General features: G+C 44.6%; 1 protein-coding gene across 1 annotated transcript in view; it reads left to right on the top strand.

Moving 5' to 3' along the window:
- DOC2B (double C2 domain beta) overlaps positions 1 to 14,506 on the top strand; it is a gene marked incomplete at both ends in the record, with an annotated part of 141,985 nt that overhangs the window by 108,668 nt on the left and 18,811 nt on the right. The window contains one exon of the mRNA XM_083379832.1: positions 14,251 to 14,377. Coding sequence (XP_083235958.1) covers positions 14,251 to 14,377 — 127 coding nt within the window. The remainder of the gene's footprint in view (positions 1 to 14,250; positions 14,378 to 14,506) is intronic.

Raw genomic sequence — 14,506 nt, 5'->3', positions numbered from 1 at the left:
AGAATAGAATGGATTAGAATAGAATAGAATAGAATAATAGAATAGAGTAGAGTAGAGTACAGTAGAGTAGAGTAGAGTAGAGTAGAAGAATAGAATAGAAGAACAGAACAGAACAGAACAGAATAGAATAGAATAGAAGTATAGAATAGAATAGAGTAGAGTAGAATAGAAGTATAGAATAGAATAGAGTAGAATAGAATAGAGTAAAAGAATAGAAGAATGGAATGGAATGGAATGGAATAGAATAGAATAGAATAGAATAGAATAGAATAGAATAGAATAGAATAGAATAGAATAGAATAGAATAGAATAGAATAGAAGAGTAGAGTAGAGTAGAGTAGAGTAGAGTAGAGTAGAGTAGAAGAATAGAATAGAATGGATTAGAATAGAATAGAATAGAATAGAATAGAATAGAATAGAATAGAATAGAATAGAATAATAGAATAGAGTAGAGTAGAGTACAGTAGAGTAGAGTAGAAGAATAGAAGAACAGAACAGAATAGAAGAGAACAGAACAGAACAGAACAGAACAGAACAGAACAGAACAGAATAGAATAGAATAGAATAGAATAGAATAGAATAGAGCTGGAAGGGACTTTCGAGGTCTTCTAGTCCAGCCCCCTGCTCAAGCAGGAGAATCTATACCAGTGGTGGTGAAGCTATGGCACGCGTGCCAGAGGCGGCACTCAGAGCCCTCCCTGTTGGCACCCGCGCCACTGCCGGAAGCAGCAGGTCCATCAGGCTGCCACCGCCGCCCAGAGCAGGAGCCCCGCCCAGCACAAAGGAGGCGATGCGGCCGACTAACAAGCTCAAGTAGAGGTGGTAGAGCAGAGGTCACCAACCACTGTCGATTGGTGGACTGGAAGAAAAGGGAGAGGGAAGCATTTAACATGCGTGCATGCGCACAAGGGGCCGCGAGCACGCACGTGCTGCAAATGGGGCGGGGCTAGTGCCTGCGTGATACTAGCCCTGCCCCATTCTTGTGTGGTGCAGCGTCTTGTATCTGCACCCCACGGGGCACCACAATGCTGATGAGGCCCTGGCACTTTGTGATAAATAAGTGGGTTTTCGGTTGCAGTTTGCGCACTCAGTATCTAAAAGGTTCGCCATCACTGATCTATACTGTCCCAGGCAGGTGACTGTCCAGTCTCTTCTTAAAAACCTCCACTGTTGGAGCGCCCACGATTTCTGGAGGCAAGGAGTTCCACTGGCTAATTGTCCTCACTGTCAAGAAGTTTCTCCTTAATTCCAGGTTGCTTCTCTCCTTGGTCAGTTTCCACCCCTGGCTTTTTGTCCTGCCCTCTGGTGCTTTGCAGTTCCAAGGGGAACAGAAATGTGAACCCCAAAACCAAAACTCCCTATTTGGGGGAGGGAGCAGGAGTGAGTAAACCGCTGCCCCCCCCCACCGCCAAAAAGCGTGCATGGAAAACCTGACGAGTTCCATCGATTTTTGGCAATAAAACGCCGAGAGAAAAGTAAATGGCTTTGAATGTCTCTCGGTGGAGACAATGGAGTGGCGGTAATGAGACTGACCGAAGTCTCCGTGCCGAGCCAGGAGTGGTGATCACATCGGCGGTGGTCGGTGGACTCCCGGTGGACCAAAATGAACCCCATAATGAGGTTAAAATACCCTGCATTACCGCCAGATTGCAGGTTGTCCAGCCGAGCACGGAGAAGTCATTAGCTTGTGATGCAGGGGGGGGGGGAAAACCAGACAAGAAAGAAAATTCGTTTTACAAAACACTTCCTTGAACTGAGGATGGGACTTCTTCAAAGCCAGATGTGGAACCATCTTAAGAAATGCAGGTGGTCCTCGACTTACAACCGTTCATTTAGTGTCCAAAATGACGAGTACACTGAAAGCAGTTGCAGTCTTCCACTTGCAACGGTCGGTTTAGGGACCGTTCACAGTTACGGCACTGGAAAAAAAGTGACCGAGGACCGTTTTTCAACTTACGACCGTTGCAGCATCCCCCGTGGTCACAATTTAGACGCTTGGCAACGGTTTCATATTTACGACGGTCACCGTGTGCCGGAGTCACGCGATCCCCTTTTGCGATCTTCTGTTAAGCAAAGTTAATGGGGAAGCCGGATTCACTTAACGACCATGTTCCTAACTTAACAACGTCAATGATCAGCTTAATAACTGCGGTAGCAAGGTTGTAAAGTGGGGCAAAACTCAACAAATGTCTAGCTTAGCACCTGAAATTTTGGGCTCAATCATGGTCGTAAGTCGAGGACTGCCTTTCATTGTTTTCCACACTCACCACCGTTGCAGCATCTCTGTGGTCTCCTGATCAAAATTTGAAGGCCTGGCAACTGACTCGTATTTACGACGGTCACAGTGTGATCCCCTTTTGCAATCTTCTGCCAAGCAAAGGCAATGGGGGAAGCCAGATTCACTTAACGATCGTGTTACTAACTGAGCAACTGCAGGGATTCACTTAACAACGGTGGGGCGGAAAGGTGGTAAAATCGGACCAAATTCATTTAACAACCGTTGTAACTTCAAACGGTCATTAAAGGAGTGGTTGTAAGTTCAGAAGCTTGTTCTAGAAATGGTGTGAAATCCTTGAAATTTCAATTACACAGGAATAATGGAATAGAACAGAACAGAATAGAATAGAATATTAGAATAGAATAGAATAGAATAGAATAGAATAGAATAGAATAGAATAGAATAGAATAGAATAGAATAGAATAGAATAGAATAGAATAGAATAGAATAGAATAGAATAGAGCTGGAAGGGACCTTGGAGGTCTTCTAGTCCAGCCCCCTGCTCAAGCAGGAGAACCTGGTTGTCCATGCATTATTTTTCAGGTAGCGAATTTGAACTATCTTGACTCAAAAAAATTATTGTGCTGTGTTGGACCGTTTTGGGTAATTGAAGGTTACAAACAGACAGACACAGGAGCGTTTTTACTAATGTAACAATAGGAAAAGCTAAACAAACCATGCTTAATTCTGCATTATGCCTGCATCTCCCCGTGCCTATTTTTCTTGCTGTCCTTTCCTTTCCCTTTTTTATTGTTGCGGCTGTCCTATTAACCAAGTTTATATTGAGTCTTAATCGCTTTACTTTCAGAAATAATTGGCTGAGAGACCTTAATTTCTCTAGAGACTCCGAGAGAGAATTGAGAACAAAACCCGGAGGATAAAAGTTCATTATTTCCCTCTCGAATTCTCCCTTCATCTTTGACTGTCTTGTCCAATCTGCTGCCAGATTTTTCACCAACTGGAAAACATGTGCCAGTAAAACAAGAATAAGCTGGGGTGTCCCAAAGAACTGGACTTTGAAGACGTTTCGCTTCTCCTCCAAGAAGCTTCTTCGGCTCTGACTGGGATGGTGGAGAACGGGAGGATTTATACTCCTTGCAGACAGCTGGTCATTTGCCTTCTTTTAGAGCAGACATGTCAAACTCGCGACGTCGCGCGACGCCATCGGGACTGTTTTGCTATTGCTGGCAAAATGGGGTGGGCGCGGCTTCCACGTGATGCGTCCGGCCCGCGCCCCGGCAGTTTGACACCCCTGTTTTAGAGAGTCGTTGAGGCCATTTGAACACCCTTCGAATGGTGCGGGAGGATGGACGGATTTCCAGAAAACGTTGCAGGTTACAGGACCCCTTTGTGCTTCAGACTTATCCCCAACCGCCTGCGTGCCCGTCTCCAACAGGGAAGGAACCCACTTGCAGCCAAGGAGGCTCCACACCCATTTGCACTGCTCAGGTGACCCCCAAGGACACAGGTAAACGTCCAAGTGTCCTCAAGGACTCTCTAAAAGGAATGCAAATGACCGGCTTTCTGCAAGGAGTACAAATCCTTCCATTCTCCACCCTCCAGTCAGAGCCGAAGAAGCTTCTTGGAGGAGAAGCGAAGCATCTTCAAAGGGGAAAAAAAAAAAAGCCAAGTTGCCTCCTGAACAAAAGCAAATTTGGGACAACCATGATCTGAATGACTGAGAATCTCCATAGACAATAAGCCGGGGTGATTACTACCTTCATCTTAATGTGATTTTTTTTTTTTTTTACCGAAAAAGAGAGGCCGCTCAATCAGATCTCCGCAGTGGAATTTGAATTGTAAACAGACTCGGCTCGGATTCCCACTGTTGGCAACTGTGCCAAGCAGGATTTCCTATTGGCTGGGTCCAGCTGCCTGGAAAATCAGATTAAAACATCATTTTCCCCTTTTTGCCTCGTGCCATTTCTCCCCGCCACACACCCACCCCCACCCCGGCGGTCTATTTTGCTCCAGATAATTCCACACAAACACAGCGGTTTCTCTCCTCCGTGCTGAGAACAAAATTCGGCGTAACCAGGTTGGAGAAGATCGGCAAGATTCTTGGCAGATGTTGGGCGTCTTGATGTTTTGCCCATAATTAAGGGAAATTGTCTGTTTGTGTGGGTTTGTGTGCTTTAGGGTCTGTAGCCAACATAACTGGTACGGAAGGAAAGGGGTTGGGAAATTAAATTTTTGCAATTGTGTGAATTATGAGGCTGGGGTCTTCTTCTCCCAGTCAAAAAAACAACTAGTTTTAAGTCTGGCACATTTGCCAGAACAGGAAAAGATTTGTGTCACTGTTTGCATCGATTAGTGATTGATTTTTAGCTTGCTTTTATTGATGTTTATAAGTAATTCAAGATAGCAAAATTAGGCCGTACATGTTCCTCCTCGTCTTTTCCCCTACAACAACAACAACCCTGTGAGGTGGGTTGGGTTGAGAGAGAGGGACTGGCCCAACATCACCCAGCCATCATTCATAGCTTAAGGTGGGACTAGAACTCACCATCTCCTGGTGATTGGCCCAACGTTATCCAACTGCCTTTCATCCGAAAGTGGGACTAGAACTCACCGTCTCCTGGTGATTGGCTCAAAGTCACCCATCCAGCTTCCATCCCTAAGGTGGGACTAGAACTCACTGTCTCCTGATCATTGGCCCAAAGTCACCAGACTGGCTTTCATGCCTAGTGCAAGACTAGAACTCACCGTCTCCTGGTGATTGCTCAATGACACCCAGCGAGACATCACCTCACCATGACTTGCAACCTCCTGTCAGCTTTTCCATTGTCTTCACTTGTTGGAAGCCAGTTGGGAAGGTGACTGCAGGACGCTGCAACCGTCGTAAGTGTAAGCCGGTTGCCAGGTTCCTGGATTGTGATCACATGACCACAGGGACGCTCCAACGGTTGTAAGTATGGGGACAAGTTGTCACTTATTTTGTTGCCATTGTAACTTGAAACAGTTGATGAATGAATGGTCGTAACTTGGCTATTCTATTCTATTCTGTTCTGTTCTATTCTATGCTGTTCTGTTGTGTTCTATAATATTCTATGCTGTTCTGTTCTATAATATTCTATAATCTATAATATGCTATTCTGTGCTGTTCTGTTCTATTCTATTCTATTTTAATAATATTCTATTCTATGCTGTTCTGTTCAATAATATTCTATTCTATAATCTATAATATTCTATTCTGTGCTGTTCTGTTCTATTCTATTCTATTTTAATATCCTATTCTATGCTGTTCTGTTCAATAATATTCTATTCTATAATCTATAATATTCTATTCTGTGCTGTTCTGTTCTATTCTATTCTATTTTAATAATATCCTATTCTATTCTATGCTGTTCTGTTCAATAATATTCTATTCTATAAGCTATAATATTCTATTCTGTGCTGTTCTGTTCTATTCTATTCTATTTTAATAATATCCTATTCTGTTCTATGCTGTTCTGTTCTGTTCTATAAGATTCTATTCTATAATCTATAATATTCTATTCTGTGCTGTTCTGTTCTATTCTATTTTAATAATATTCTATTCTGTTCTGTTTTGTTCTGTTCTATTCTTTTTAACGAAAGACTGGCAGCTTTAAGACAATTCAGTGGACAGATAGTCCTTAATTTACAACGGTTCATTTAGGGACCGTTCAAAGTTACAGTGGCAGTGAAAAAAGAGACTTATGAGAATTTCCCACACTTAGACCTTTGCAGCATCCCCGTGGTCACGTGATCAAAATTTGGATGCTTGGCCACTGGCTCGTATTTATGACGGTCGCAGTGCCCCACTTTTGCGACCTTCTGACAGGCAAAGTCAGTGATTCACTTAACCACCATGTTGCTCACGGTTGTTAGCTGCCATAATTCATTTAACAACGGTGGCAAGCTAGGTTGTAAAACTCACTTAACCAGTTTCTCACTTAGCAACCTAAAGGTGGGGCTCAATTGTGGTCGAAAGTCGAGGACTACCTATAGCAGTTAAGGTGCTGACCGACTAGGAGATTCTGAGTTCTAGTTCTGCGAACTTTCTTATCTCCGTCTTCTTACACCGGGTTTGAGAGGATGAGGCCAGAAATCCTTGCTATATTCTTTGATTTCCCGAGCAACCAACTTACAGAAAAAAGAAACATCAAATTGGCAGCTGACACCAAGTTGGCAGGAATAGCCAACACCCCAGAAGACAAACTCAGGATCCAAAAAGATCTCGACAAACTTGAACAATGGACCCTGTCCAACAAAATGAGTTTCAGTGTGGAGAAAAGCAAAGTCTCACACTTAGGCTGGGAAAACCAAAGGCACAAATACAGATCGGGTGAGACTCGGCTTTAAAACGGCAACTGTGAGAGGGACCTTGAAGTCCGAGTTGACGATCCCTTGACCATGAGCCAGCCGTGTGCAGCGACAGCCCAAAAATCGAATACAATCTTGGGCTGTATAAACAGAGGCATAGAATCAAGATCAGGCGAAGTATTAGTACCGCTTTATAAAACCCTAGCGCAGGGCTCAGCAACCTGAAACAGTGAAAGAGCCACTCGGAACCGGTTCCCTCACAAAAGGAAAAACTGGGAGCCGCCAAAAAATGTGTGCACATGCGCGCATGCACAGAACAGGGTTTGACTGAAGAGTGGAGCCAAGGCGAGATATGCACCTACCCTGCATATTTGAATTGATTGGTTGGACTTTTTTAGTCCCACTTTTTTTTTTGGACTGCACATGGCAGAGGACTGGGAGCCGCAGGAGACGGCTGAAAGAGCCGCATACAGCTCCGGAGCCGCGGGTTGCAGACCTGTGCCCTAGCGACACCACACTTGGAATACTGCAGCCAATTTTGGTCACCATATCACAAAAAAGATGTTGAGAGTTTGGAAAAAGATTCAGAGAAGAGCAACTAAGATGATCCGAGGCCTGGAGACTAAAAACATACGAAGAACCGGCTGCGGGATTTGGGTATGGGCAGTTTAAAGAAAAGAAGAAATAGGGGAGACATGATCGCAGTCTTCCAGTATTTGAGGGGCTGCCACAAAGAAGAGGGGGGGTCACGTTGTTCTCCAAAGCACCAGAGGGCAGGACGAGAAACAGTGGTTGGAAACTGATCAAAGAGAGAAGCAACCTGGAATTAAGGAGAAACTTCCTGACAGTGAGGACAATTAACTGCTAAGCTTGTAAGCCGCCCTGAGTCTTCGGAGAAGGGCGGGATATAAATGTAATAAAAATTAAAAGTAAATAAAATAAAATAAATTAACCAGTGGAACAGCTTGCCACCAGAAATCGTGGCTGCTCCATCACTGGAGGATTTAAGAAGAGACCGGACAGTCACTTGTCCGGAATGATTATAGGTTCTCCTGTTTAAGCAAGGGGCTGGACTGGATGACCTCCAAGGCCCCCTCTAGCTCTATTTTATCCTAAACCAAGTTTGAGGGGATGAGGCCAGAACCTCTTGCTATCCTCTTTGATTTTCCGAGCAACCAACTTACAATCAGTTCCGAAGAGTTTTGCCCTGGGTATCCTACAGGAAAAAAAATAAAATAAAATAGCCTGGTGGCACTTGGTTCTCCCTTGCCAACAATAAGCGATATTGAAAGCCAGGGCAGGCGAGGCCTCAGAACTCTTGGGAGATAAAAGAAAATGATTGTTTTTTCTTCTTTTGTTCAATATCCTCGGGTTTTTATTACCCTTCCTTGTCCGCCTACCTGATTCCTCAGCCTGTTATGAAACAAATGACAATCTCGTTAACTCCAAAATTCAAACCCGTGTTTGCGCTCCGGGGGAGATTTACTCACAAACAAACACACACACACACACACATGCACACAAATACACACACACGTACAATCCTGTTTTAAAAAAGGGGTTAAAGGTTTTCCTCTTTGACAGGCGGTCCTCGACTTACGACCGCAATTGAGCCCCAAAGTTTCCGAGGCTCGGCAAGACGGTCGTTGAGTGAGTTTTGCCCCAGTTTACGACCTTCCTTTTGCCGCTGTTGTTAAGTGAATCTCTGCAGTTGTTAAGTCGGGGACACGGTCGTTAAGCGAATCCGGCTTTCCCCGTTGACTTCGCTTGTCGGAAGGTCGCAAAAGGGGATCGCGTGACCCCGGGACGCTGCGACCGTCGTAAATATGAGTCAGTTGCCAAGCGCCTGAATTTTGTTCGCATGAACGTGGGGATGCTGTAACGGTCGTAAGTGTGAAAAACGGTCATAAGTTGCTTTTTTTTCAGTTCCCTTGTAACTTCAAACGTCACTAAATGAATGGTTGTAAGACGAGGATTGCATATACTTGGAAAGGGGAGAAATTTCACTCCTAAGGTGGGGGCAAAAAAAAAATCCTTTCCCTTTTTTCAAGGCCACCTTGGAAAATTACAGGCTAAATTGGAAATGTATGTAGGTAGTCCTCGACAGCTTGTTTAGTGACTATTCGAAGTTACAACGGCACTGAAAAAAGCGATTTCTGACCGTTGTTCACACTTACGACCGTTACAGCATCCCCACGATCATGTAATCAAAATTCAGAGGCTTGGCCACTGACTGACATTTATGACGGTTGCAGTGTCCCGGGGTCAGTCAGGTGATCCCCTTTGGCATCCTTCTGACAAGAAAAGTCAGTGGGGAAGCCGGATTCGCTTAACGACCGTGTACCTGACTTAACTGCAGCGATTCATCTAACAACGGTGGCAAGACAGTTTGTATAAGGGGGCGAATTTCACTTAGCCCCCGTCTCGCTGAACCCACAGAAACGTCGGGGTCCATTGTGGTCGTACGTCGAGGACTACCTGTAGGGAGTTAGTCCTCGAGTTACGACTGTCATTGTGCCCAGAATTTACAGTCTCCTCAGCCTGCACGTCCACACACACACACAGCTTTGGGCAAAACGAAGGCTTTTTATAGTTCTGCTTATTTTTCACTTCTTCAATACTCCGCATTTTTCCCCCCCAAAAATAAAAAATAAAAATCCAACAGTAACCAAATCTTCTCAAAGCATCTGTGAAAAAACAAGAGACTAATGGGATTTTGAAGTAGCTCCAAGGAGCTGAGGGGGGGTGGAATATTAAAAAGTCAATTTGATATGAAGAGAGTTGAGGGAGAGAAGATTCTCTCAGAATAGCATCAGGGTTTGAAAGCTGACAGCCTTCTCACCCTCTGATATCTTGTTATTAACGCTTTTTTCCCCCCTTCAGATAAAAATATCCTGATTTTTATTTTATTTTTTTGAATAGAAGTGGTGGTGGAGGAAATAAAACACGGGTAGCGCTATTCTCTAGGCATCCATTCAGGCATTCTTGTCATCAACGTCAGTGGAATTCACTCCTCCGTATTGTCCCTGAAGGCGGGTAGTGCTAAGCCAACATTGGACTCTCGTTTCAGTTTTTGTCACGGCTGGAGGTTGGGTAGATTTAAATCAACCTACACCACCCCGGTGAACCCCGAGCTTTCCCCGAAGTAGCAGCAAAATTCAGATTCTCAACCCCCCAAAGTGGTTTCAACAGGGTTTCTCCGCTTCTGTCTTCACTGAAAGGGAACAAGGATATGGATAAGGGACCACCAAGCGATCCCAAGGTTTTATTTATTAGATTTTTTTTTAAAAAAATTGCCTTTATTACTTTATACGTAAAGGTTGAAAACACGCATAATATTCCTTCCTTTCATTTTTGCTACAACAACCACCCCAGTGAGGTGAGTTGGGCTGAGAGAGATGGATTGGCCCAAAGTCACCAAGTCGGCTTTCATACCTGGGGTAGGATTAGAACTCACAGTCTCCTGGTGATTAGTCCAAAGTCAACCAGCCAGTTTTCCTGCGTAAGGCAGGATTAGAACTCACTGTCTCCCGGTGAGTGGCCCGCAATCATCCAGCGGGCTCTCTCATCTAAAGTGGGACTAGAACTCACCATCTCCTGGTGTCTACCCAAAGTCACCCAGTCAGCTTTCATGTCTAAGGCAGAACTACAACTCACAGTCTCCTGGTGATAGACTCAAAGTCACCCAATTGGCTTTCATGCCTATGGCAGGACTAGAACTCACCTCCTAGTGATTAGCCCAGAGACACCCACCCAACTTTTTTTTCTTTAAAAAAAGATCCATAAATTCAAATTTTCCTCAAAAAAGGGATTAAAAAAAAACACTAGTCCTTGAGGGAAATTGGGTCTTTAAAAATCATGGCAGCTTTCCACCCCTCTCATTAGGAATTAATGGCTGTTTCCCTTCATTGCAATGTTCTGTCAGTCTTTGAGGGAATTTCGGGTCTTAACTGAAATCAAGTGGCAGAGTCCCCTAAGGTAGACTGCTCCTAACCAGTCTTCTCCACCTATGGGACCAATATATGATTTTTATTTTTATTTTTTGCATCTGATGGGGCCTGGAGATTTCTGGTGGCCTCACAGGATCAGCCTCAAACCTGCTTTTTAGAGGAAGGCAGACAGTTAGAACAATTAACCAGTGGAACAACTTGCCACCAGAAGTTGTGGGTGCACCATCACTGCAGGTTTTTAAGAAGAGGCTGGATAGCCATTTGCCCGAAATGGTATTGGGTTTCCTGCCTGAGCAGGGGGTTGGACTAGATGACCTCCAAGGTCCCTCCCAGCCTTGTTATTCTTTTCTACTAGGCTGTGGGTGTGTTGGGCTGTAGGAAGGAAGTTTTGCAGGATTGGATACCTACTGTATGTCTGTTGGATTTAAGTCCTTTAGGGAGATTTCTATTGGAAAGTTGGGTTTCCAGGAGCATAAATGTTGCATAAAGATGATCCCAGGATGAGATAGTCATGTGTATTTGCTGCACTTACAGCTGTTCATTTAGTGACGGTTTGAAGTTACGACAGCACTGAAAATGACCGTTTTCATGCTTAGGACCGCTGCAGCATCCATGGGGTCACGTGATCAAAATTTGAATGCTTGGCAACTGGCATGTACTTATAACAGTTGCAAGGTCCCCTTTTGTGACCCTCCGACAAGCAAAGCCAATAGGGAAGCCAGATTCACTTAACAACCAGGTTACTGACTGAACTGCAGCGATCCGGTTAACAACAGAGGCCAGAAGTCCTAAAATGGGGCAAAACTCAACAAAAGTCTCACTGAACAGTGGAAATTTGGGGCTCCATTGCGTAAGTCTAGGATTACTTTTACATTATCTCTTTTTTGCAGACAACCAAAGTTAATGGGGAAGCAGATTCGTTAAGAAGCGTGGTAAGAAGCAGCTGCAGTGATTCACTTAACAACTGTGGCAAGCGAGGTCGTAAAGGGCGGCAAAATTCACTCAACAGGTGTCTTGCTTAGCAACAGAAACTCAAAGGGACTCCATTGTGGTCGTAAACTGAGGACTACCTGTATCAGGGGTCTTCGAACTTGGCCCTTTTATGACTTGTGGACTTCAACTCCCAGAATTCCTCAGCTAGGCACGCTGACTGAGGAATTCTGGGAGTTGAAGTCCACAAGTCATAAAAGGGCCAAGTTTGAAGACCCCTGCCTTAGAGTCAGGATGATAAATAGCTTGTTTTCTGAGACACTGTGGCTGAATAACAAAGCTGGAGGAGGTTCAGGTGGATAACTGCATTGAATTGGAGGGTACCTTGAGGTCATCAAGCCCAACCCTGGCTCAAAGCAGAGCATCTTAAAGCATGCTGGTTGGGGAATTCTGGGAGTTGAAGTCCACCCATCTTAAAGCATGCTGGCTGGGGAATTCTGGGAGTGGAAGTCCACCCACCTTAAATCATGCTGGCTGGGGAATTCTGGGACTTAAACTCCACCCGTCTTAAAGTTGGGAAGGTTAAAAACACTGCTAAAGAGAATTCTTAATCTGCATTCTGCTATTTTTCCAGGCAAGAAAGCTATTTAGCCAGCTCAAGCTCTGCAAACTAGTTTCTCTGTTCCCCACAAACCAAATTCTGTGTCTAAGGAATGCAAACTCTTTCAACTCTTCCTCTCACGGCATCCGTTACAGGGCATTGCATACCAAAATACCTAGACACAGAGAATTGCCCTCCCCCCATGCCATCCCTCCACTAAACACCTAATTCTTATATTTAAGGATAATAATAATAATAATAATAATAATAATAATAATAATAATAATAATAATAGAGTTGGAAGGGACCTTGGAGGTCATCTAGTCCAACCCCCTGCTCAGGCAGGAAACCCTATACCATTTCAGACAAATGGCTGTCCAGTCTCTTCTTAAAAACTTCCAGTGTTGGAGCATTCACCACTTCTGGAGGCAGGTTGTTCCACTGGTTAGTTGTTCTCACTGTCAGGAAGTTTCTCCTTAGTTCCAGGTTGCTTCTCTCCTTGATTAGTTTCCATCCGTTGCTTCTTGTCCTGCCCTCAGGGGCTTTGGAGAAGAGCTTGACTCCCTCTTCTTTGGGGCAGCCCCTGAGATACTGGAAGACTCCTATCATGTCACCCCCTAATCCTTTTCTTTATTAAACTAGACATCCCCAATTCCAGCAACCGTTCTTTATATGTTTTAGCCTCCAGTACCCCCAATCCTCTTTGTTGCTCTATTGTTGCTCTGCATGGATATTTATCCATGTATTAGGACTATTATTATTATCATCTTTCTCATCTTTCCTACTACCTTCTCCTATTGGTTGTTTGCAGGCCAGACAAGAAGCAACGGGTGGAAACTAACCAAAGGGAGAAGCAACCTAGAACTAAGGAGGAATTTCCTGAGAGTTAGAACAATTAATCAGTGGAACACCTTGCCTCAAGAAGTTGTGGGTGCTCCAACACTGGAGGTTTTCAAGAAGAGACTGCACAACCACTTGTCTGAAATGATAGGGGGGTCTCCTGCTTGAGCAGGGGGTTGGACTAGATGACCTCCAAGCTCCCTTCCAACTATTTTCTGTTCTGTTCTGTTCCGTTCCGTTCTGTTCCATTCCGTTCTTCTTCCTGTATCTGTTCTGTTCTGTTCTGTTCCATTCCATTCTTCAAAAACCAGATGGCCAGTCTGCAGATTCTGCACTCCCTTCCAAGGCAAGGCCTTCCCCCTCCCCACACCTACTGAACAGGATGTCACATTTAATCATCCCTAATTATGCTGAGTTTTCTCTTCTCCAGTTGTGGCTCATTGGGGAAAAACAATAGCTGCGTTGGGAGGCTGTAATTAAGATACGTTTTGATACGGCCCCTATTTGAAGCATTATTTCCACATGCACTGGCGAGCGAGACAGTGTGCACAGGGGAGATTCTCTCTCTCTCTCTCTCTCTCACACACACACACACACAAAAATGACAAACACATCACATTGGCGACCGCAAAGGGACGTTTTCAGCAGTTTTTCACTCATGAGCAGAGAAAGATCCTGTAGTAATTTAGTAATACAGGCTTTTCCTGGACTTACAGCCACTTGTTTAGCGATCGTAAGTTACAACTGCACTGAAAAAGGTGACCTTTGACTGTTTTTTCACACTTTATGACTGTTGCAGTCGCGTAATCCAAATTCAGACGCTGGGCAACTGGTTCATAGTGATGACGGTTGCAATGCCCCAGGGAGACGCGATTCCTTTCTGACCAGCAAAGTCAATGGGGGAACCCAGATTCACTTCACAACCATGTGACTCGCTTAGCAACAGAAATTTGGGGCTCAGTTGCGGTCGTAAGTCGAGGTCTACCTATGCGTTGTCTCTTTGCTTCTTGAAAAAGAACTCTGTCCTCCTCAGAGTCTAGACTACACGCCACGACACCCAGCAAGCGACAATGGCTTAGACAAGACTTACCAGAGAAGTTGTAAAAGGTTAAAGTGTTAATTTCGGAATAGCAGAACTGGAAGGTGCCTCGGAGGTCATCTAGTCCAACCCCCTGCTCACCCTTCCCTTGATTTCACAGCTCAAATCATTTCACATCCCTGCCTGCTAACCATCCAGGTTAAGCCATTGCTACTGCTGAGTTAGGAAGAGGTTAGGCTGAATTGACGCTATTACTAACCCTTTGTGCTGCCCAATTATATCCCTTATTCATCCATCTTCCCGTCTCCTCTTTGGTGCCTTTCAGAATCTCGGTTTGCGACGAAGACAAATTCCGCCACAACGAGTTTATTGGCGAAACGAGGATCCCTCTCAAGAAACTGAAGCCCAACCAGACTAAGAAATTCAACATTTGCCTGGAGAAGCAGCTGCCGGTGAGTGACAGTGAAAAGTGGAAAACCTTGCCTCCAGATGTTGTGAATGCTCCAACACTGGAAGTTTTTAAGAAGAGATTGGACAGCCATTTGTCTGAAATGGCGTAGGGTTTCCTGCCTGAGCAGGGG

This window comes from Vipera ursinii (genome assembly GCF_947247035.1).
Source record: "Vipera ursinii genome assembly, chromosome: 1".
Classification (NCBI taxonomy): Eukaryota; Metazoa; Chordata; class Lepidosauria; order Squamata; family Viperidae; genus Vipera; species Vipera ursinii.
The sequence above is the reverse complement of the archived record's forward strand: the minus strand, read 5'-3'. Positions and strand labels throughout refer to the sequence as shown.